We start from the raw sequence: 23162 nt of genomic DNA on the forward strand, positions 1-23162 counted from the left end.
ACAATAAAAACGATGAAAGTGATTGCATCGATAGTGAATCGCAAGAAAGATGTAAAGAAGTTGCAGTTCTTTCAATTATATGATCCGAAAAATTTATGTCAAAATTTTGAAATGCGAGAAATTTTTTAGAAAATTTTACGAAGACTTGCTATTATAACGAATACAATTGTTATATTATGAAGATTTCAACATTCGTAAAATATACATCGTCGAACTTCTGCAATTATTTTCTTCTTGAAGAAAGCGCAGTTATTTACATTAGCTATGCTTTAAATTCAGTGATCGAGCGAAAAAATTCATCTAAAAGAGTACTTGATGCTCATGAAAAGTTGAGACACGCAATCAGCTTAAAAGTAAAGCGGCTTCGATTTTATCGGAGATTCGAACGAGTAGTAAATCTCGCTTTAGTCAGACGACGAATATCGAGAATGTAAAAAAATATTCTGCAGTTGTAATTTTTTTTTAAGGGAATTCAGATTGATGATACATAATCTATAATACGAAGAGTTTAATCGTTTCTCTCGCTGTGTCCATGTTAGTTTAAATAAAGAAAGACGCAAAAAATTTATTAAAAATTTTACAGGAAATGGAAATGAAACATAATGAAGTTATGCATGCAATTAAAAGACGATCAACAGAAGCAGATAACACGTTTATGGCACTAACGTTTCAAGGATAAGAATCCCAAAGGTATTATAGGCAAGATAATCACTTATTTCAAGGTTGCAAGTGGAACAACCATTAGGGATTTCGTCGTGAGTATCCCTCAGAGAAAAGTCTCTCTCTCTCTCTAACAACAATCAACATTGATTGTTCATCTATAAAAAACGCAAGAGCGTACTATTTTCTATTTCCTGTTTCAATAATAACATATTGACATTACCATTTAAATATCCAATGGAAGAAAATTTTCTATAGAAGAAACTTTTGCGTGACAAAAAGGTTGGTTTAAAATTTATCGATGTGTCAGTCTGTTCATTGTAAAATGGCCTTTTAATTTTAAATCATATGCCTGCAAAGTTACGAAGGACGAGAGGAACAAATTTTAACAACGTCATTTCCGACGGTAATGGTGACACAGAAATCCGGATCAATAACGCATTTTTTGAACAGTCATTTAAATGTTCGCTTAATAGTGTCAAGGTAATGAGATTACTAGCGTCTCATTCTACACTATTCTAGCATCTATTCGCAACTACGTGGCTAATGAAGTTAATACGTGGTAATTGCCCTAAGTGCATCGGACAGGTCGAATGCTTCTAGCAAAAGAACGGTAGGGAAAGGACTACGCAAACACGGGAGGAGACTTCTTTGTTATTATACATTATGCGATAGAGATCGACAAACGTCCGATTACACAGATTAAATTTTGATCAAGAAATGGGACAACCTTCAACGATTCAGCGAAATCAATTGTGACTCACATGCCTAATGAGTCACTCGCGTGAGACACGATTGAAGCTTACTACGAATCTTCTTTACTGTTGAATTGGTAATGTTAATCGAAATTAATTAACTTCCAAGAAGAAAGGAAGAAGAAGAAAAAGAAAAGGAAGAAGAAATTACGAGCTATTCATAGAATTCGAAATAAGCCGATTAATTTTTGATGGACACTTTTTCGTTCGCCAATTTTCATCGCTCGAGAAAATAAAAGATTTGAGAGCCAGGATCATTCCATATTTTTTGACAAAATGACATGACGTGCGTCACGACGCGTGTCGTGCCTATAAGAGAATGGTAGCTATAGCAAAATCGTCTAATCGATGGAAGTCGTGACATACACACTCATCTACATATACGCATTTGTCGACCGACTTTGCAAACTTCTACTTTTCAAACGAAAATAGTATGACTGAAACAAACAAAGATAATTCGCAACGAAATATTTCGCCTGCGCACGTGTGCGTCTCAATAGATAATATCACGAAAGAATGAAAATGGAGCTGTTGCGAACCATCGATTCTTAGCGTGAAGCGAATCCTCGATCCTTCGATCTTTTGATTTTGTTGTTTTTTTCTGCGTGAGTGACGATTAAACTTTTACAAAGCCGCTCGTTCTAATGGGAAATATCGACATAAAACGTCGCTATTTTTTGTGTCACATATTCCGAGAGGAAGTAAACATAATATGCACTATTTGATGTGAAAATGAATTATCAAACTCGGACAGTATTAACTTTCGAGCCGCAACATCGATAAGAGAATAAAGATCAAAGCTTTAACGAATGAAATAATTTTTCAACAAGTTCGTGCTGGAACTCAGTATCCAGGATCATGCGTTTGTCCATAAATACACATATATTACATTTATGATCGGCGTGGAATTAAAATACGTGAGATTTAAACTGGAAAATTCAACAGAAGATTTTAAAAATATATAGGTGTTACGAAGAATTGCAAAATATTACGCGATGGGTCGGAAGCAGAAACGCCGCCTAATACCGGAACAAGATCGTAGAATTTGCGGTAGCATTTGCTTCTTCCAGTTTACCTTCGTCATCAGTTGCGTGGCTTTGGTTTATCTCGGCGTAGCGATCTACGCGCCGTCATATAGGTAAAAAAATGATGTATTAAATCTGGAATTAAAAACTAATTTCCGGCATATCGATTTCATTTCTTCATATCGCTTCCTCACTCTTCAAATGTGACACACTTAAAAATGTGATTTTCAAGTTATCATGAATAAATTAAATAAACATTATCTTATACTGAGAAAAAAAATATAGTTAATTTTAATAAATATTTAGTTCAATACTGCCAACTAACCATTTACTTATAGTAAATAAATGTGCAATAAAAAAATTGTTAAATTAAATTAATAGTTTTCGTACCAAATAAATATATCTTTATATTTAATAAATATTTAGTTGACAGTATTCACCTAAATATTTATTAAAAATGACTATATTTTTTCCTCAGTGTATCAATCATCAAAAGTGAACTAAGGCTGCTTTCCATTTAGGAGACATAGTCGATACGAGTTCTATCTTTATTATTTATTGAATGCCAGAGGATAGAACAACGTTTGCATCTCCTAAAAGGATAGTAGTCTAACTTTATAAAAAATCATCAAAATTGTCACAAGTGAAAAGGGTGATTTAAAAAGAAAGTCAAAATTCTTATCTGTCCTTAAAAAGGATGAATTTTTTAAAGATTGTGAAACGTAAATGACAAAAATAACATTTGATCGTGTTAAGAATATATTCTTCTTTTCGATATTATTTAATTTGTCGATAATTTTTCTATTAAGTTGAAAAATAGTTATTTTCCTTTCTTTGGAAAACTTAATTTTTTTAGTTGTGTTATTTTTGAAGTAAGTGAACGTTATATTTAATTGTTGGACATGTAGACATTAGTTTTTCTTTATTCAAAGGATTTATTCCTTCTTAAAATCTTCTCGCAGAAGACTGTTATATAACGTGTAGCATCATTAAGGAGAAATTACTGATGCTATTCAAGTCAGAAATATTATTCGAGACAAAGCTGAAGATGTTCGCTGCTTATTTCTGGGGTAATCTGAGAAGTGCGTTAACGACGCCAACGTAATTTCAGAGCTTTCCACATTGGCATTGAGCCGGAACCGGTGATGTGCCAAACTGTTAATGCCTCGATGGTGAATAATTGCGGCTGGGCTAGTTGCGGCGAATGGTGTTTGACGAAGTCGAGCGGCTTTTGTCCCCAGTTTCACGCAACCGTGAGACGTAATGGCACTGATGTGATTTTCGAAAATTGCACCAAGTTCAATACAATCGCGTGCCCTCAGGTGCGTAGAACGTAACAATACTATGCGTTGCAATAGTCTTTTTTGCTTTGTACTTGAAAACCTAATTTTGCTATAGTTTAAATGTCACTCAAACATGAACTATTTAGAAAATTTTTGATCGATAAAGTATATTGTTCACATTTATGTGTAACAGCTGTAACAAGTACTATATATAAATTATGGCTAAAACTATTAAATTTTTAACCTGTTGATAATTTGACTTTAACCTTTAGAAAACGGATGGATCTATTTTCCAAATTTTACAGCATATTCTTAGTAAAATTTGTTATAATTTATTATATTTCTCGCCTCAAACACATTGCTTCAGAACTATTATAGTTTTTAAATTAACGCTTTTAAGGCCTTCACGAATATTTTCTTCAAAGATACCAGAAGGTTTGTGGGTTATCGCCGTGTCTTTATCTATTGCTAATGCCAACGTTTTGTGAATCTTGCTGTTCACTTCATCAGGAACGGACTGATACTAATATACAATATTTTCCATCCTCTGGTGATAATGCCAATATTTAAAAATGGACAAATCTGAAAGTTTATTACTAGAAATTTTTGAGTCCGCTGAATTTAAATTTGAAATCAGAAATATCAAAAATTCAAATTCAAAATGACAGATCATATATGGTGGCTTAGTAACCGAGTAAATAAATTTTCGTGAAACTAAGATGTTTTTCAAATTAAAAAAATAAATAACCAAAAAGAACATATAAAGTTTCGAGATCGTACTTTCTAAATTCTTTGGAATGAAATCTCACTCTAAAGAGTGAAAATTCTATCACTCTTTTCCAAGAGTTCTTAAAAAAGAGAGATAGAATTTCCAATCTTCAAGAGTGGGATACTTTTAAAGTGAAATTCTACTTCAAAGAAATTAGAAAATATAAAATAAATTGAATGAGACGTATGCAAGCAGTGAAACGCGAATATGATTTATTAGTATTATAATAAGGCGAAAGCTTTTATTTGCAAGTAAGTATAGGTACTGGTAGCCATTAAGTAATTAATTTTAGTATTAAGAGTTCGAAAGAACAAGTATTAACGATAAGAACAAGCATAGAAATTACAACATAAAAAAATAGAACACTGTAGTAGTGCTCCCGTCTTGTAATTTACAGAAAATAATATTTTCAGATTATAGAAAATAATATTTTTGCAAAATAATATTTTGTTTTTAAAATACTTTTTAAAATACAAATTGTATTTAAAATGTAACAAAAACACACACACACATACACACATAGGGATTTGTACAAGATCTTGCTTAATTTGATCTTTTTGTGGAAAGAATTAATGGAAAACGATATTGCGTTAAAGAAAAGAATTTTCCAATTTGTTTATTTAAATGCTAATTTTAATCATAATTAATTTAAATTAGTAATTTGATTAGTCTCTCTCTCTCTCTCTCTCTTTCTCTCTCTTAAAGAGATATGAAACTTCATTTAAAATTTTAACAAAGAACTGAGAGAGAACACCATTAACGAGTTCAGCATAATCTCCGCAAGTTGGGAATATTTACGGTATAAGATCTAATACTAAAATTTCATAGTTTCTTTCAATGCTGTCTCGTTAGAATTAGTAGAACAATTACAGTCTTGTATAATTATCTAATCAACTCGGAAATCTTCAGCAAAGATTTTACAGGGAAGACAATAACGAGCTTTTCTCGTATGCTTCGTTGATTACTTGCCGTAATCTTTCCCCCAAAGCTTTTTCCACTTGACGTAGTATGAAAGTTCTTCTAGGGTGATGGAGACGTACGTTTACCCTTCGGATTTCGATCACTTTATTTCACGGTACATTCCCAACCAAGCGTGATCGTAAGTTCCCACACGATCGGATGCTTTCCTACGGACTAGGCTTCTACTATCTCGTGGGAATATTACATTTTTACTGAAGCAGCGTAGACTCCAATTTCTTCTCCGTGCTGCCAAACGTCGATGTTGCGGAAGATTCTATTTCATCCGAATAATAAAATGTAACAAGATACTTGTTGTGTTACTCGAAATTATCTTCATCATTAATAATAATTCCTTGAATTCATGGCTTTGATATTCAAGCTCGAAGTTCGCTTTGTACATTACTATTTAGAGATCAATTCTCCTCCTTTAACTGTCCTTGATAACGTTAATCGTAATTTATTGTTAAAGTATAATGTTGAAATTATACGGGTCACTTTGACAAGATTATTGGAGAAAGAAGAAATGTGTAAAAACTACGTAGCAATTAATTAATATTTGTCAACTTTGTAATCTTCATTGGACTCGAAATAAAAACGTTGCCCACAATATGTTAAAGACATTTACAAAATATAATCTAATTGAATAATAAATTTTATTCATAATTCATTTACTAGAAATTTTTATTTTTTATAGAAAATATGGTAATCGCACTTCGTTTCTGCCTTCAATTTCCATCTCATCTCACATTCTTATTATCTCTTCTGTATAACGATCCATCAACCGAGCGATATCGATTACAGTTGGGACATTTTCAGTCCGTTGAGAGGAAAAACCTTTTGCAATATTCACGAAGAAAAAATGTTATTAAAAAATCCATTGCGTGCGATACGCGCAGCATTATAACACCATCCATCAGAAAAATTTTTACAGAAAAACATTCTTCTGTCACGATTTGCGAATAATATTATTTGCCTTCTCAACGTTATGATAATTATTTAGCGAATATATTACGGAAACATAATGCTAATAAAAATAGATATTATACAAGGGCGGAGATGTAAACGACATGACACAAACTTTCACTATCATAATAACGGTATGTTGTCGCAAACAACTCAGCCATTTAATCCATTTTGTCAACAATGGTTGCGGATCCGAGAGCTTATTTGCGGACGGTTATTACATAATCTAGCAGAAACCGAAAAATTTTGTTACAATAAAACAGTGTAATACAAATACAAATTTCTTTTTCATGAATTGCGTTACAATAATATTTTAATCAAATAGCTTTAATTTATTATAACGTAAACTTGTCGAATAAATTATTATTCGGAACTTAAACGCAATTAAAATGCATATCATAATTTCTGTCCTTTGATTAGAGAAAGTTGATATTCACAACGGTCGAAAGACCGTTATTAGGGAATGAATGCAGATACGGTGAACGCTAAAGTCACGTTATCTTTTTCTTAATTAATTGTTAAGAAGAAAATAACCTGACCTTAGCGTTCACTGTATCTGGATAAACGGTATTGAAAAAACTCGCTATTGTAAAAAGACAGCTAAAAATACCCGGCATTCATAAACCCAAATTAAAGTAAAAGTCACGAGTTGGGAGGAGTACCGAGTTATTCCCGAGGGAGTGCCCTATTAATATGAATATTTAGGCACACGACATCGTATTGTATGCCGACCGCTAATGCTTTTGCCTGCAGGCTCGAAACTTTCTGAAAGTAATGGGATTTAATTAATGACATTGATGCGAAAGCGCAATACAGAGTGTAATTAAAGCATACATAACGTAGGCTTTCACGTTGACAATGTTGCCAGACAAATTTCCATAAATCGTAAAGTAATTTTCCTAATAAATTAATTGTCTTAATTAAATGATGGCATTTAAAAATTTTTTGAACATTATATTAAAAGGGAATAATTTTATAATAGAATTACGAGTATAAACATCATGAAACCAAGAATATTATTTAACTCTTCCATAACAAGAAAAAAAATAAAATTAAAGTATGATAAAATAAAAAAAAATAAAAGACTTGTATAATTATCATTGCTTTAATTAAATAAAAACTATGTTTGAATACTTTCAGATGAGTTTTAGACGTTTTAGTATATAAATAAAACAAATAAAATGAATTTAAAATTTAATTGCGAAATTATCCATTTTAGAAACCACAATCGATACGTATAATTCTAATTATAATTGAGAAAATTGCGAGAGATTAAGATTACAACTTCATTGAATTCCACTAATTTTAGAATATTAATACATTCTATATAATTTTATACATTAACATATAATTAATAATGAGATGAAGCATTCAAAACACGGAATGATCGATAGGTAAACATGGGGAACATGAAAAGGTATAATTGCAACAATGGCAGCGAGTGCAGTATGTTGACGGGGGTATTCAACTGCAGCCTCGGACATTGTTCAAACATGAGCGAACTGATGCTTTGTCATCACAAGGCCGACGGTATTGTTATCGATAGCGAGAAGGATAACATGAAACTGAATGGCTTCTTCAGCTGTCAACACTCCAGATGCACGAAAATCAAGACTGCTTTCACTTGCGACCGATACTGTCCGAGCATTAATACTAGCGACGTGAACGTGTATCTAATGCAGGACAACAGTGTGATATCAGCCAAGTGCTCTCGTGGGATGGCCTTGAACAGAGCGAATGGTAGCCTACCTGGTATCAAATTGGACAAGCCTGTTAAAATCTGGGACGATAAAAACGGCAGTATCGTCACAAGCTGTTTCGCCGTAACGAAGAACGACAATGTCATCAGGTAATGACGAATATTAATATCAAAATCTTATGACGACGAATTTTCTAAACCATTCACAAAAAGAAAAATTTTGCTGACGTATTTAAAAATTTAGCCAAATTTGAAAATAACTTTATTGGACGGCAAAATAATTTTGTTGGAGCTTCAAACTAATTACTAGAACGTCAAAACTTTTCGCAGAGTTGATCATCGCGCTTCAACAAAGTCGTCCTTTTCATTTATGAATTTATTCTATTAAAATTTTATTTCGTTAGTTACAAGACAAAGAATAGAATAATTGAAATATCATTAAGAAATAAATAGAATAAGCATTAAAAAGTGTGATTATATGAAAAAATATGTTAATATTTACATTGCAATTAATTATATATTTACTATACAAAGAACGCAAATTTTATATAAATTGTTAACGTATTAATTATATATTACGTATTAAATTTGAACGTTAATTAAAAAAAAAAATCTTATATCGCTGTTAACAGATTAACTATTGCATTCATTCACTCTGTCACACCTTTGATAAGTGCCTTAAATGCACAGAAAAGGGACTCAATGAGACGCAAAAAAGTCTCAAGAATTGAATTACCATTGATAGATGGCATTGGAGCTTTATTGATTGAATAGGGAAAATACTTTTGTCTCATTCTTTTCCCTCCAGCATCGTTTCAAAGAGGATTCATAACATCGTCATATAAGAGTATTAATCAATTGATAATACGATAATACTAATAATTTTAACGTATTTTATGCGTAAGATAAAATTATTACATTAAAAAATGTTGTATTATATTATTATACAATCACTACATAAAATGTATTTAATTTATAACATTTATGTAATATTATTCATGAAATGTGTATTCAAGCATGATCCTATTTATTATATTAAGTTTCTCCAGGCTAAGAAACAGAAATTTTATTGAATCATCAACAACTATAAAGAGAACAGGAAATACATTAATGACAAAAAGAAACTAGAATATTAGGGCCACCATACCAATGATAGAGAAAGGGAACTAAAATATTGGGGTGTACCCAGTCGCAGGATCAATGGTTGCTATGGAAATACCCTATATGAGTCTATAAGATATCGAGTATAGAGAAAAACGATGCAGGCTTTTATGATAGAATTGATCCCAATAAACTTGTCTATAAATATTTAATTTTAATTCGTATCCTTGCTCGCAGATATATTGAACATAAAAAATTCAAACATACATATATGTAATAACACTTTTTCGTTAAAAAGATATACAGAAATTGCGATGCTTTATAATACGCGTGAAAAACAATTATCTTTTTAAATTTTATTCACAGTTATGTGTATTTCTATCATTCACATCTTTATCATTTTGTTATGTAACAAGATCAAAATTGCGATATGTCATCGTTATCATTTTTGTTGACATTCGCAGCACGGAGGACTGCGTGAATGGTACGTTGTTGGGTGAGATTCTTGTTCCCAAACCGTCCATTAATTTCACGAGCTTCCTGAAAATTTATGAGAAGAGCCTGCGGTATCCGGCGGACCCCACGAACGCCTATGTTCCGGCACAGCAATCTTTGACCATCTACAACAGCTCGCGATTGTATATCAACCTCGAGCGTTGCGTCAACACCTTGAGAGGCGAGTGTAGACAATTTCAGCTCACTCACGGTCGTGATGGCGACAATCAGACCGCCCAGAGTCGGTATCCCTGTTATTACAACAAGGTAAGACATTTTCTGTCTAAAGAGATTTGACAAACGCACGAAGATTCCATATCAGATGTATAGTTTCTATGTGCAAAATGTGACTGGAACTGGAAATTTATACTTTTAGTAAAAAAATGAACGTTAATTCGTATGAAACAGTTCAATAAAGTCAATATTTAATGATATATTTAATAATATAATTTTATAGTTTAAATAAACATTTTATCATTTTATTTTTTAATTTAATTATTTTTTGAAAAGATATACCTACTTCTCATTAAAATAATTTTTGATAATAATTTTTTATTTCTAAATCGCCGCCAAACCTCTTTTGTAGATATTACTTTCAAATACAATATAAAAAAATCTGTAATTTTTTCATAATTTTTTATTTAAAAAAAATTTTGTACGTGCAAATATATTCTTAAGCGGATTTAATTCACTTTCCTATATATAGAGTGGCAATTATGCTATGTAAAAAAATATATAATGTATCTTGTAACAAGTAGGTATGTTTTTTTTGGCACAGAATTATATTTCTTGCTGAAAATCAAAATAACTTCTTTTTAAAGAAGATTTTACGATTTATGTATTTTAAAAAATTATAAAAAAATTAAACTTGACAAATAAGGCAAAGCACGATTTAATTGATAGAGAAAAAATTATTCTAATTCCCTTTTCCCCATGAAAAATATTGTAACTATTGTTGATTGTTATCTCCGGTATAATTGTAAAACATTAATAGATGGGCAATTCTTATTCATGTGGATGCACATATTACGCAGAACGACTCGTTGTTCGTGGTTGCACGGTTCGATCTGAAGAAAACACGAATGGAGCTGTTGATCGCCGTTATCGTGCCGGCTGGACTCTTCATCATCAGTGTGATCACCCTGATTGTCATTTCGCGATCGGTGCAGGTGGGAGACGACGCGAAGATGCGATGTAGATACTGCGTTGACAAGCAAGAGGTCGAGGGCGAGGACCAAGGACTCGTGGAGGTAACGTCCTCCACGACTCAAAGTCAGGTCAATGAGAACGAGATTAGAAGCATGACCCTTTAGCAGTACAAGCCGCTCGGCATAGGCACTACGTTGGGTTATGAAAGGCTGCCATTGATCGATATGGACGAGGCTGAGGATTCCTTCTAGAAGAAAATGCGAGACCTAACTTTCGAAAGATCGTGATGCTAGAAAGATCCATTCAAGACAAAACTCTACAGAGAAAATCCGAACATGTGAGTAAAATTAAATTCTCGAATGGACATTAACGTCGTCTTCCGGAATGAGATGTAATCAATTTCTTTACTGTTACAATTATTATCATTGTAACGCTCAATGACATGGACGTTACAATGATGTGACTGATCGTTGTGTTTGAAATGAAATTTAAATTCAAGTGATCTCTGCCAATGAAACTCATCGAAAGTAACCCATTCAGGGTCCAAGTTAATATTATTGACTCTTTAATTATATATTGATGCGATATATTTGTAGGTATGTTCACTGTTGCCTTCGATGTATTATTTTGTTTGCGCGCAATACAAACGAATTGACACTGGTATCACACAGAATCATCGGTACATAGTTTTAAGATTTTGTCTCCAAATATATTTAGGAAACTTTCATAAAAAATATGTCTTTCTTTTACTTCAAAAGTAACACAACTAACAATAAGAATATGATTTTGTAGTTATTATCATAAACGAGATAAATATTACCTTCAATCATCAAAAGTGAATTAATTTAATTTCGTTATATATAAAATATCATCAAAATCGTCACAACTAAAAAAGCGTGGTTTAAAAAAAGTTGTCAAAATCTTTATTGTTAAAAGAGGGTAATTTTTTTTAAGAGTTGTGAAACGAAAATGACAGTTGATTATGTTAAAAATATATTTTTTTTGTTGATTATTTGATTAATCGATAATTTTCTGTCAAGTTAAAACATAGTTCTTCATTTTTTATAGAAACTTTGACTTAATTTTTTGAGTTGTATTACTTTTGAAGTAAGGAAGCGGTATGTAATATACAATTGTTTAATGCCACCGTGTTTTAACAAATGCTAACAATGATGGCGTTAAACAACTGCATCTCCGTACAATATGTACGAATAAAGAAAACCAAACAATTCATTAATCAACGAAACGGAGCGAGTGATGGAATGGATAAACGCTGAAGAGTACTTCGCGAGACAATATTCTTTTTTTATACGAAAAAATTCGCGAAAAACACGACATGAACAAGCTTATTTATGTACATCGTGTAGGATAATACGACAAGACTTATCGCTCGTTTAATATTCGGTTAACAACGAACATGCATTTATATTTTTTCTACATCCACTTATTGTGTGCTACACTTGTTAGTTGTAGTTAACTCCGTATTATTACCGTACTGTGATTAGATATATGTACGAATCTAATGCTGGTGAAAACACTTAATATGATTTCCTATTTCTGATACGCGAACTCGAGTATTATGACTGCCTACGCATAAATTATAATAGATACATTGTATATTACATATACTTATGATACATAAATATCAGTATCTTACGATGTAAATATATATATATATATATGTATAACATGCTTTCAACGAGACATTTATATGTATATTCGTGATGATCAACGTTGCCTCAATTTTCGTGCCAGTTTCGTGTTAGCGTGTGTTTCAAGTCAATCAAAATAATATCCTTCATATAATAAATATTCGAAATATTTGATATAATTAACAAATGTGTTAATTAATGAAATATGAAATTTTATAACAAGAAATTATAGAGAAAACGCAATATCATAAAATTGTTTGTAGTTTTTAATTACTGAATTTCATTTCACTTTTAATATTCTTCAATCTTACTAAAATAAAGTAATAAATAATCTTCTCAAGAGAAATAATTAGCACAAAAAGTAGTAATTTGATATTTGATATAATTTGACTTTTATTCTTCATGCTATTTACTGATGAGTTTATTTATTGAAAGAAAGAAAGTACATATTTTTTAACTTTTAACTGAAATTTTTATGAAAGAATTGATAGAAATACACTCGCATTCAGCAAGGTGAAATACAGGCTTTAAATAGGTAATAAGTTAATATAATCTCACGCAAGTAACTACACATGTGTACGCAAGAAGAGTAGCTAGAAGTTATCAGGCAAGAAAAAAAAACTGTTCTGATGTCACTATACTCTATGTGCCTTCTTCCGCTTTCGATGAAGCCAGTAAAATGTACCTATTAATGTTTGCAAATACATAATCAGAGACACAGAGGCTCTAAAGAAAAGTCTTTCGCTCTCGGAAACAAACATAAGAGTTATTCTGTTACTTCTGTTATTTCTATTCTGTTGTAAAAACAGAGGAGTACCGGTTTGTAAATAAACGTTTAATCTCATGTGTACTTCTTTCTAAAAATCATTAAATGGATCATGTAGTCATGAAAGCGATGTGATCGACAAACGATATTTTGATCCGTTAAAAACGAACAGAAAAGTATTAATGAACAAATGGGATAATTAGCGGGACGTTCCTCGAAACGTTTTTTAAAGAATACCGATTTTGAGGGAACAATGCAAAGTAATTTATCGCTAGTAAAGAATATGCAATTATGCAAATAATGAACAACTGTATATAATTAATTATGTATCTGACTCAAGAAGGGCTAATTCTCATATGTATAATTATTGCTAATAGCTTAGTATATAGATATATGTGTATAAATAGAACAATTCTGTGGTATGCCTTTATGACAAATACGTTTGTGAAATATATGAATGTGCCGACTGTAAAATATAATTTCTTTTTTTTTAATAAAGTTTCTTCACGTGTGCAAATTGCCACAGTCTTATTCGCATATTTATTCGCATCTTATTTTATCTTTCGTTCAAAGTATAATTAACTCGCTCAAAAATATACCTCTTAGTAAACAGTTCATAATAAACGTTGCGTGTCCACGCGATTGTAAAATACGATATGGAAAAGGGGACAATCGAAGAAAAAGCTTCGTTAAATTTATTTGTACGTTCCCTGTAATAAAATAATGAGAAAGTAGAAAATTTTCTGCCTTTTAAGAACTCCTTTCGTGATAAAAGAGCGATGCGCACATCGAATCATAATAAAATAATATCGTCGCACCTTGCGTGTTACGAAGCACTTCGTGCCGAGGGCATCACTCGAAAGTCCTGCTGCGCAAGAACAAAAATGCTTCTCATATCTGCCGTTCGTTTGTAATATGCCCATGCAAATTAATCTATCGCGGAGAACATTTTCTGACCTTGGCGAAAGGCATACAGTTTTATTCCTCTATAATCTAGCACAAAATTGCAGAGCGATAGAAAAATTTTCTTTGAAGAAATTGACTATTTCTTGGAATCTTCTTGTATAGCTCACATTTTTGCAGAAATACAAATTATATTCTTTGCATTTTGTTATGTTATAGTTATAATATGCCGTATTATATTATGATGTTATATATATATTAAATATTATATATTATATATGTATACATATATAATGTATATATACATATATATCTATACATATATGTATATATGATTAATAAACCGGAGTATAAAATATGATCTTTTGATACCTGCATAAAATGTTTCATACTATCTAAACGTTTTTATCTACATAAAAACAATCAATCATCGTCATGATTAATTAATTCTTATCTTTTCGAACTGTTTCATCTTGTAAGTTCTATCGTTCCCTCAAACTACTAAAATGTGATTGTATCGTTTCGGTGAAAACATACGCGAGACTGAATTGTCATCGACCTACATTCGCAATAACTGCAGATTAAAATCAAGTGCGTCCTGTCAATCACGAAGCTTGTCGCTCAATATTTGAAGGATCCTTCATAATGCAGGCACCGTTACATGCTCATTATCTCGCATCGCAATCTACAGAGAAAAAGAGAGAGGAAGAGAGGGAGGGAGGGAGAGAGGGAGGGAGGGAGAGAGGGAGGGGGAGAGAGAGAGAGAGAGAGGAGACAGTAAGAAAGCCATTAGATAGAATTTCCCATTTACTCATCAACGTGTCGCAAAAAGCTTGTAAAATGGTTTGATGTCTGATGGAAAGTCCTAGGTCAACATAAAAATGATGACCAAATAATGGAAGCTTTCAGACATCAATTTCAGAGGACCGCATTACGTGATAGGACAACCAACCAGTGAATAATATAATAGAGATACGTGACCGCAAGCGAATTGTGTAACAAAAAACAAAAGATAGTTATTTGGATTTGAAAGCTTCGCTACACCATAGGTAGATACAAATAGAAATTGACCTATTACACATCGTTAGTATATTGCTTAAAAATAGCAGCTTAATATTGATGCTATATATCTATCATATATTTAACAATAAATTTTTGAAAAATGCTAAATCAGTCTAAAGTTTTTCCCTTTACATATAATTCTGTGAGATACAGAGCTTTATAAAAATAATGAACATGCGTAACGAGTGGATATATTCATCATGTTACACAACAGTATTCTTTTGTAGACAAATCAACTAAAAGGAAACTAACTATTTTGTAGTCGAGTAACATCGATCGTTACATATTACACAGAGAAAAATATATCGAATTAAGATAAAAATTTTATTGAGAATTCTAACGTGGTAAAAACTACGCTTTCGTTCTCTAACGAAAGAAAATATTGAAACTTAGGGACGGTCATTGGACGAACTGAACAAATTACGTTGCAACAAACACTGTGGCCTGTTTCTGTCGTTCTCTTAAGGAGAGCAAATCAAACGTCATGAAAATTCACGGACGCAATTTCCTGTGAGACACATATCGATTAGAGACTAAATTGACCGATGATTCTTAAGGAGATTCTCTTAATGAGAATACAATATTTTTTTTTATTATATTCATTTAAGTCTCTTTAAGATGAGATAAAATACGAAGTACATTAATGAAGCAATCAATTTTATAAATTAAAAAACTTAATAAATTAAACCTAGTTTCCGCTATATCCATTGATTAATGCGAAGTTTCGACGGAATAACAAATTATTAAGATGTTTAAAAAAATTCTAATAGTTTCTCTTTTTCTATTAATGGTAGTAGCACTAATTTAAACTTTATAATAGGGACTGAAAAATTAATTTACTAAGTGCTTTAAAATTAATTTTGATAAAAGAACAAGCTTAGATATCAGTATTCCCGTTACATAATAATAACAATTATATTAATATTATTGTTATAATCATTATCGTTTCAATTTATATGATTTATAAAGTTAATATATTCCATATTGTTATTTTTTGAAAATTTGAAACAGCAACCTTGCAAAATCATTAATTTTGCTATACGTAATATATTCTATTATAAATTTTAAGAGACAGATTTATTTATATATTCTGTATATTTTTTTGCATTCTTTTGCCATAATACACATATTCCATAATCAATTAAAGTTTGAAATTAAGCTTTCAAAGAAACGATGTGAAGAAAAGATAAACTAATTTAGTTAATTAGTCCTTGACAAAATATTATGATCTACGATTATTCAAGCGGACAATAGTTTGGGAAGATTAGCATACCTGTTGCTACCTAAAGAAAGTTCTTTCATGTATTTCGTATACTTCAGGATAATAGAAATAGATTAAATAGAACACGAGGTATGTATAATAGATTATCTTGAAACAGTAGCTTCTCTTAATTGATTATTAATCTTTATATAATCGCTATACGTTGAAGTCGTACCAGATGCTATTTGCTGCGACTCCAGATCAATAATGGAAACAATAGATATGGGATATTTGCTTCTACGAGAGTTCATTATACCTATCTTTTACACTAGTATTCATAGTCTCATATTTAAGATTGTCTTAAGTACGGTCTTAAGCTATCACAAGCCAATCACAGAGCAGTATTAACATCTTAAGACATATTTAAGGTGATTTTAAAATCAGAATAGACTATGAATACCATCATTAGTCTCTGCAATTGTATCCATAATGATTAAATTATTTAAATAAACTATTTAAATTAATATGCATTTATATATTATATTACGTTACTATTTTAAATTTAAACTATTAAAAATAAGCCAAAAATATATGTACGTAAATAAAAAATAATTTATAGACAATTCTATACTTACTAACAATTAAATCACAATTATTGCGTATAAAATAATTTTATAATAAAATTTTATAATAAATTTTATAAAAAAGTAACTGTCATAATTTGAAGAAGAATATCTTCATTTTAATATAAATGGAAATAATTAATGTACAGACAAACTGTGATATTTTATATTATACTGCGATTTTATATCGTGAGTACTTTAAACTGCGTAAATTAAACGCCTGTATTAAAACAATATATTATTATTAAAATATTGCTTAAATCAACGTAGTGTTACAAATCGTAGAATTCTAAAATTAAATTTATTTTTGTTCAATGCTTCAGAAGTGTTGGATTAGTGGAAGAGAAAATTTGCAATTAGAGAAGGCTCGTGTCAACATAAACGGCTCGAAAGATCAGTATCTGCTTAAACAAGCTTGCGAGCTGTTCTGAAATAAGTTACCCTACTTCGAATAGGGCGTGCAGAGGACACGCGTGTGATCGATAGGCATGTACTATCTTTTCCTATAAGCACATGGATCAATGGAAGCGACTTAGAGGTACGTTCTTGCTCTGGAATATCTCATGAGTAGTAATCAAATCGATTCTGTCTTATAATTCTTTAAAAATATACTGCAAATTTTGCAATATCAATTATTTTATTGATAAAAAATTATGAAATTTTTAGAAAATTCTGCAATTATTTCTATTTCTGACTTGTACGTGCTATTGATTTTTGAACGAGCATTTAGGGATAAAACAGAACGCGTCAAGCTCGACTACAGCTTGATCACCATTTGTTGTTAACGTCAATGTTACTTGATAATCTTTTCAAATTTTTTGAGATCCAATTAAAACGAGTTGATGTACGTTTTTATGATTACTACATTTTATTTGTCAATATAACTATAGTTATTAGAGAAATATACTTTATCGTACGATTCATCCGAGATATTCTTATCATCAATGTATACGAAAAGACACTTACCTTCAGCTGTTCTTGACGACGATACGCGTGCAACATTAACTGTTTCCGTTCATCTTCTGACATTAACGGTTCCCTCGCCGGTTTTCCAGATCCTCTCTTTTGTAGTTTCACGATCACCTTGGTTTTCTCGTTATTACCCACGAAGTCCTTCATCTTCTTCCCAGGTAATAACTCCTTTCCGGAGAACCATAGTTGAGCCAGTTGCACATCGATTACCTGCAATAAGCGTGTGTCTTTCTAAATGTCAATGAAGATGTCGCCTATTTCCAAACATGCTGAATTTCTTCACAAACGATACAAAAACTTAAAGAACGTTTTCCAGATTGGCTTTTCCTTTTAGTCTGTACAATATTTTTTAATATAAGACAGATTAAATTTGCTTGTATGTGCGTATAACATTTTTGCATTTTGTCTGAGCGTCCTCTTAATGTACATTTTTAAAAAAATACGTCTCTTATTTTTATCTCTATTTTAACATATGCAAAGCTTATTAAAATTGATAGAGGATATATTACAGTTTTTAAAACAATTGTCTTATATTGTCATATTAATTATAAATATTTAAAACACAATACATACCTCGAGAGAAGCTTGAGTACCGGTGAGATCTTCGGTATTTTCAAACTCTTTACATATTACATCGTGTGGTGGAAGTCCCATCGGATAAACGATCGTCACGGCGCCTCTTAACAAATCCAGAGCTTCTTGAATTATCTTTTGAGTAACCAATTTCTCTTGTTGCACTAATTTCTGCAGTCATATGAAATAATATTATAAGAATTTGTTAACCGAAAGAGTAAAATGTAGGGTTGGTAAAAAAACATATTTTTAACGTGTTTTAAACAGTTTAGTTGATGTTTTTAATACGTTTTAAATATGTTTTTTTTTAGTACTATTTAAAGCATATTTGAAATATGAGTTAAAAACACATTTAAGAAGAGACACAATATGTTTTATTCTTAAAAAAAAAAATTAGTGTTTATATCAACCCTGATAAAATGTAACAAATTAAATTGCACTTACTTTCGATGTCATGATACGTGCATCCTCAATAGTTTTTTTCAGCACCTCCTGCATCTTTTCGTTGGGTTGTCTACCATTTCTACGACCTGTATTTATCTAAACTCAGTCTTAATTTATTATGTGAGATGTACATATAATTTCAAATATAATTTCGCGCAATTTATTTGAGTATTTTTAATAAAATTTTATATTACTTTATAAATATTTGTAAAACTAAAATAAGAGATTCGATAACAAAATATTTCATGCACCTTTTTTATACAATAGTAAGATTATTTTTGTTACAAAATATTAAAAAATAAAATATTAAAATATATTAGTTTTACGATAATTATTTTAAAGTTTTATTGACATTATTAAAAGGCAGAGAAAAAAACAGACAAATAGAGAAAATATACATTAATAGAAATTAAAAGCTATCAAAAGTAAAAAAAAAAAAAAGAAAATATATGATAATTTTAGTAGTATATTAGCTTGCGTTTACCCATCATAAAGAAAATATGAAATAAATAAAATATAGATAATTAATATCACAAATTATAAGCTAATATAAAAAAAAAATGAATATACATACTTTGCTTTATTTATTAGCTCCGCAGGTATTTTTATTTTTTGAAAGTTCGTATGAAAGATTCATGATTCATTATCGATTATGCCAAGAGGTGTTAATTTTTACAGTTAAATCTATTATTATGCGATGCCGGCGAAAAATGTTACGTACCGATCTTGTCTTTGTTGAAAGTCCAACCGCCCATGGGCACGCACTTGTCGGCCCATTCGTCCTTGAGTTTGAGCTCCTTGACCTGATCGTCCGTGAGGCCCATTATGTCAGGTGGTAACATCACGCCGTGCTTAGCCAGCTCCTCGATCTCTGTTTTTCACGAAAGAGATACTCATGAGAGGGCAAACGTGCGAGAGGAAGAGTGAGCGACCGTATTCAAGTATATAAGTCCGTATAATTATCCCGCGTGACTAATATCACACGATGGCCAGGATAGATGGGTTCATAAACTCAAGCCTCGACTTCTTATTACATGCTGTTATTACTAGCCGCGGATGTGCTCTGAAGAGATAATCACTAATGGATTTTTCGCGTTAATATTCTGACTGCAAGGCCTGCCGCGCAAGTTCACCTCGTTCTACAAAAGCTCGTAAAAAAACTATTGGTATTGTCTTCACTGCAGATTATTCGTTTCTTATAGACTGTTATATACTGTCCAATATTTCTTATAACTTTATTTTTAATTATATTTAAAAAACTTAATTTTGTATCATAAGAAAGTAATGGTATCGCGAATAAGATGTAACATATATAAAAAAATTTTTTAATATTTATTCTTTAATCTTAGAATATGTTATGGTTCTTCAAAGTAGCCGAAATAATTCGAAATTTCTTAACTGTATGTTTAATTCTATTTTCTTAATATTTGAAGTAACCTGCCACTGTAAAGAGTACATAATAAATTTACCATAACAAATTCTTGAAATCTTCAAACGACCATTGTAGATCACTACGATGTCAGATATGACATCGTCCACATTCGCCTCCACATCGGTATCATATAAAAATTGGTTGTCGTCACCTTTCTTTACGTGCAATCTCACCATTTCTATCAAATCAATATTTTCAATTTTCAACTAAAATTGAAATTTCTGTGCTATTAAAATATTTGTAAACTTAAGGTTTTTGATTGAGACAATGGATGGTTACTAATTATAATTATTAATTTAACTTGAACATCAAAATGAATTATGCTAAGTGCATCAGCGGGTTGTCACGAGAAACCACGAGGAGAACTAAACATCCAACGATCCAACATATATTGGCCCAACAAAAGCCTGAACAACGTCAGGATGATGCATCGTCCATAGTAACACAAGTTATTGATTAAACAACGTGAATACAGCTATCATGTGAAAGAAATTGGATGACTAAAATGTTCGCACAATTGATAAACAGCTGAAAAAGAATTAGGCTGACCAAATAATAGCGGTAATGAAGGAGAGTAATGAAAGCGGATCGATAAGAATAGGAAGATGTTTCTTAATGAGTATATAACTTTGTGTTGCTCATTATTATATAATATACATATTTACATTCTAGTGGAACACGGATTACAAGAATAAAGACGTTCATATATCGTTACAAATTTGAAGAAACGCCGACAACGCATCTTCATTTTGGTCGTCGTGTTTCTACTGGCGTTTTGACACAAAAATATGATATATTTGTATGATTGCTTAACGTCAATATATAATATATATAGCAGCAATTAATAATATTTTAAATATTTTCGGCGCAACGTTGCACAATAAAAATCTATGTCATAATCCATAATTCTCGGCTATAATGTAAGTGACTAGTATTACGTTAAAATACACTTAGAGTTTCAATTCGATGAGGTGCATCTTACGCAGGTCATTTTCCTGTTTGAGGTTCAAACAAAATGATCCATGGGCGTAACAAATGATTGGTTTTAATCCGTCAAATAAAATTTTGTTATGACTGTTACACATCATGTCGTCGAGTGATGCGCATGCTGGAAATTTCAATCTGGTTTTCTCTTCTTTTATCACTTTTAACTGTCTAACGTTCCATCCAGTTATTTGTTACGCCCACGTGATGGTCCCTATGATAATTGTTGCATACGGACATGTCAAACGATTAAACATCCTAAGCGTGTGTCCTAAATTCGCGAGCGCAATTAGTTGACTCGCGATGATTCCGAAATAGATACGGCAAAAATGAATATCTTTTCTTGTTCATTTTAACTCTTAACATCGACACGAGTAACAGTGATAATTGCTTACGTCGAGTGGAGTCGTCATCACTCGTGGAACATGATGGAACAACGAGATTTGGAAACTTACACTTTACTCAAAATCCTTTCGCATTGCTCGAACTGCCGCGGCCATTGTGACCTCAGCGGTAAATCTATGATAACGAGCAGAGCTGCACAGTGCACTGCTTTATTTACACAAATCGCTATATGAGAAATATTTTTAGTTTTACAAAAATAAAAAAGTTTAAAATATTTTATCAATTATAAGTAAAAAGACAAAATAAAATCACATTTGGTGCTGTAAGAAAACAGAAACGATAGGTATAACTTTCTCGGAAATATGTGTATATATATAGCCATAAGTTATTTTTACTTAAATGTAGCCTCACTATGTATTTTTTCACACAACTTAAACGGCGCAGCAGTGCATCATGTAACTCCGACACTGAAACGGCGTAGTTCTCTCTTTTACATATAACAAACACGTGCTTATAAGAGCACATTTATAAATAGATACACGTGTACATGCGTACGCGACATCTATATATTGGTTCGTCTACGTGTGACAACACTTATGAGAGAGGAAGAAAATTCCTCTATCGAGACGTGAGTCGACTACTTTAATGTGATACTCTATGTGATAGAAAAATTGGTATTTGGTCCAAAACAAATATATGAAATGCATGTGAAATATATATTCTCAAACAATACCCTATCTAGGCTTCGTCCCATTTTTAGAAGCCTGACGGAAACATTAATCGATCAACATTGTCATTATAAATGGTAACGAACACCGTCAACTTAGATGCGGTTTCGTTTACAACTGTCACTGTAACTGATTGGTGCATTCTACAAGTTTGAATGATTCTGCATAGCGACATTTTATTACGATTCGGTCCCACGGATTCATTTGTTCATCTTAAAAGCTTCATCAGGACATATATTATGGTTGTGCTCAATTATAGAAAAATATTTGACATGCAATCCAGTAATAAAATTTTGTTGCAAAAATAAAATATTAAAAAAATTTAGTTGTATCGTAATTTATATTATAATTTGTACAAGTCGAAATGACTTTTTGTACCAAGAAATTTTATCGATTTTATGATTTTATAAGAGAAAAATATCGTTAATATTAACTTCATTTGCTCATCTTAAAGTTTCATCACGGCACACACATATTATGAATGTGCCTAGTTGTAGAAAAATATTTGATATGAAGTCTAGTAATAAAATTTTGCTGCAAAAATAAAGTATTACAAAAATTAATTGTATTTAATTTATATTATAATTTATACAAGTTAAAACAATGACTTTTTATATC

General features: G+C 31.3%; 2 protein-coding genes across 2 annotated transcripts in view; one reads left to right on the forward strand and one right to left on the reverse strand.

The window, feature by feature from the left end:
* Positions 1-20714, reverse strand: part of LOC108729468 (UPF0769 protein C21orf59 homolog) — a 59290-nt gene extending 38576 nt beyond the window's left edge. Inside the window, exons 1-5 of the mRNA XM_018458599.1 lie at positions 20525-20714; positions 19777-19926; positions 19056-19141; positions 18612-18782; positions 18033-18248 (exon numbers count right to left, since the gene is read on the reverse strand). Coding sequence (XP_018314101.1) covers positions 18033-18248; positions 18612-18782; positions 19056-19141; positions 19777-19926; positions 20525-20663 — 762 coding nt within the window. The 5' untranslated portion in view covers positions 20664-20714. The remainder of the gene's footprint in view (positions 1-18032; positions 18249-18611; positions 18783-19055; positions 19142-19776; positions 19927-20524) is intronic.
* Teh4 (tipE homolog 4 phospholipid transfer protein) lies at positions 2411-11185 on the forward strand. The gene is made up of 5 exons (XM_018458598.1): positions 2411-2553; positions 3552-3762; positions 7810-8264; positions 9680-9977; positions 10745-11185. Exons 1-5 carry the CDS (start codon positions 2411-2413, stop codon positions 11021-11023), a joined length of 1386 nt encoding a protein of 461 aa, XP_018314100.1. The 3' UTR covers positions 11024-11185.
* Positions 20715-23162: the final 2448 nt, after the last annotated feature.

Source organism: Mycetomoellerius zeteki, unplaced genomic scaffold, assembly GCF_001594055.1.
Source record: "Mycetomoellerius zeteki isolate Tzet28-1 unplaced genomic scaffold, Tzet1.0 scaffold735, whole genome shotgun sequence".
NCBI lineage: Eukaryota > Metazoa > Arthropoda > Insecta > Hymenoptera > Formicidae > Mycetomoellerius > Mycetomoellerius zeteki.

Bases quoted from the DNA above. Each gene is read 5' to 3' on its own strand.
- Teh4 (XM_018458598.1), top strand. From the start codon at position 2,411: ATGGGTCGGAAGCAGAAACGCCGCCTAATACCGGAACAAGATCGTAGA. The intron at 2,554-3,551 runs GTAAAAAAATGA...ACGTAATTTCAG, and splicing joins ATCTACGCGCCGTCATATAG to AGCTTTCCACATTGGCATTG. The intron at 3,763-7,809 runs GTGCGTAGAACG...AATGATCGATAG, and splicing joins ATACAATCGCGTGCCCTCAG to GTAAACATGGGGAACATGAA.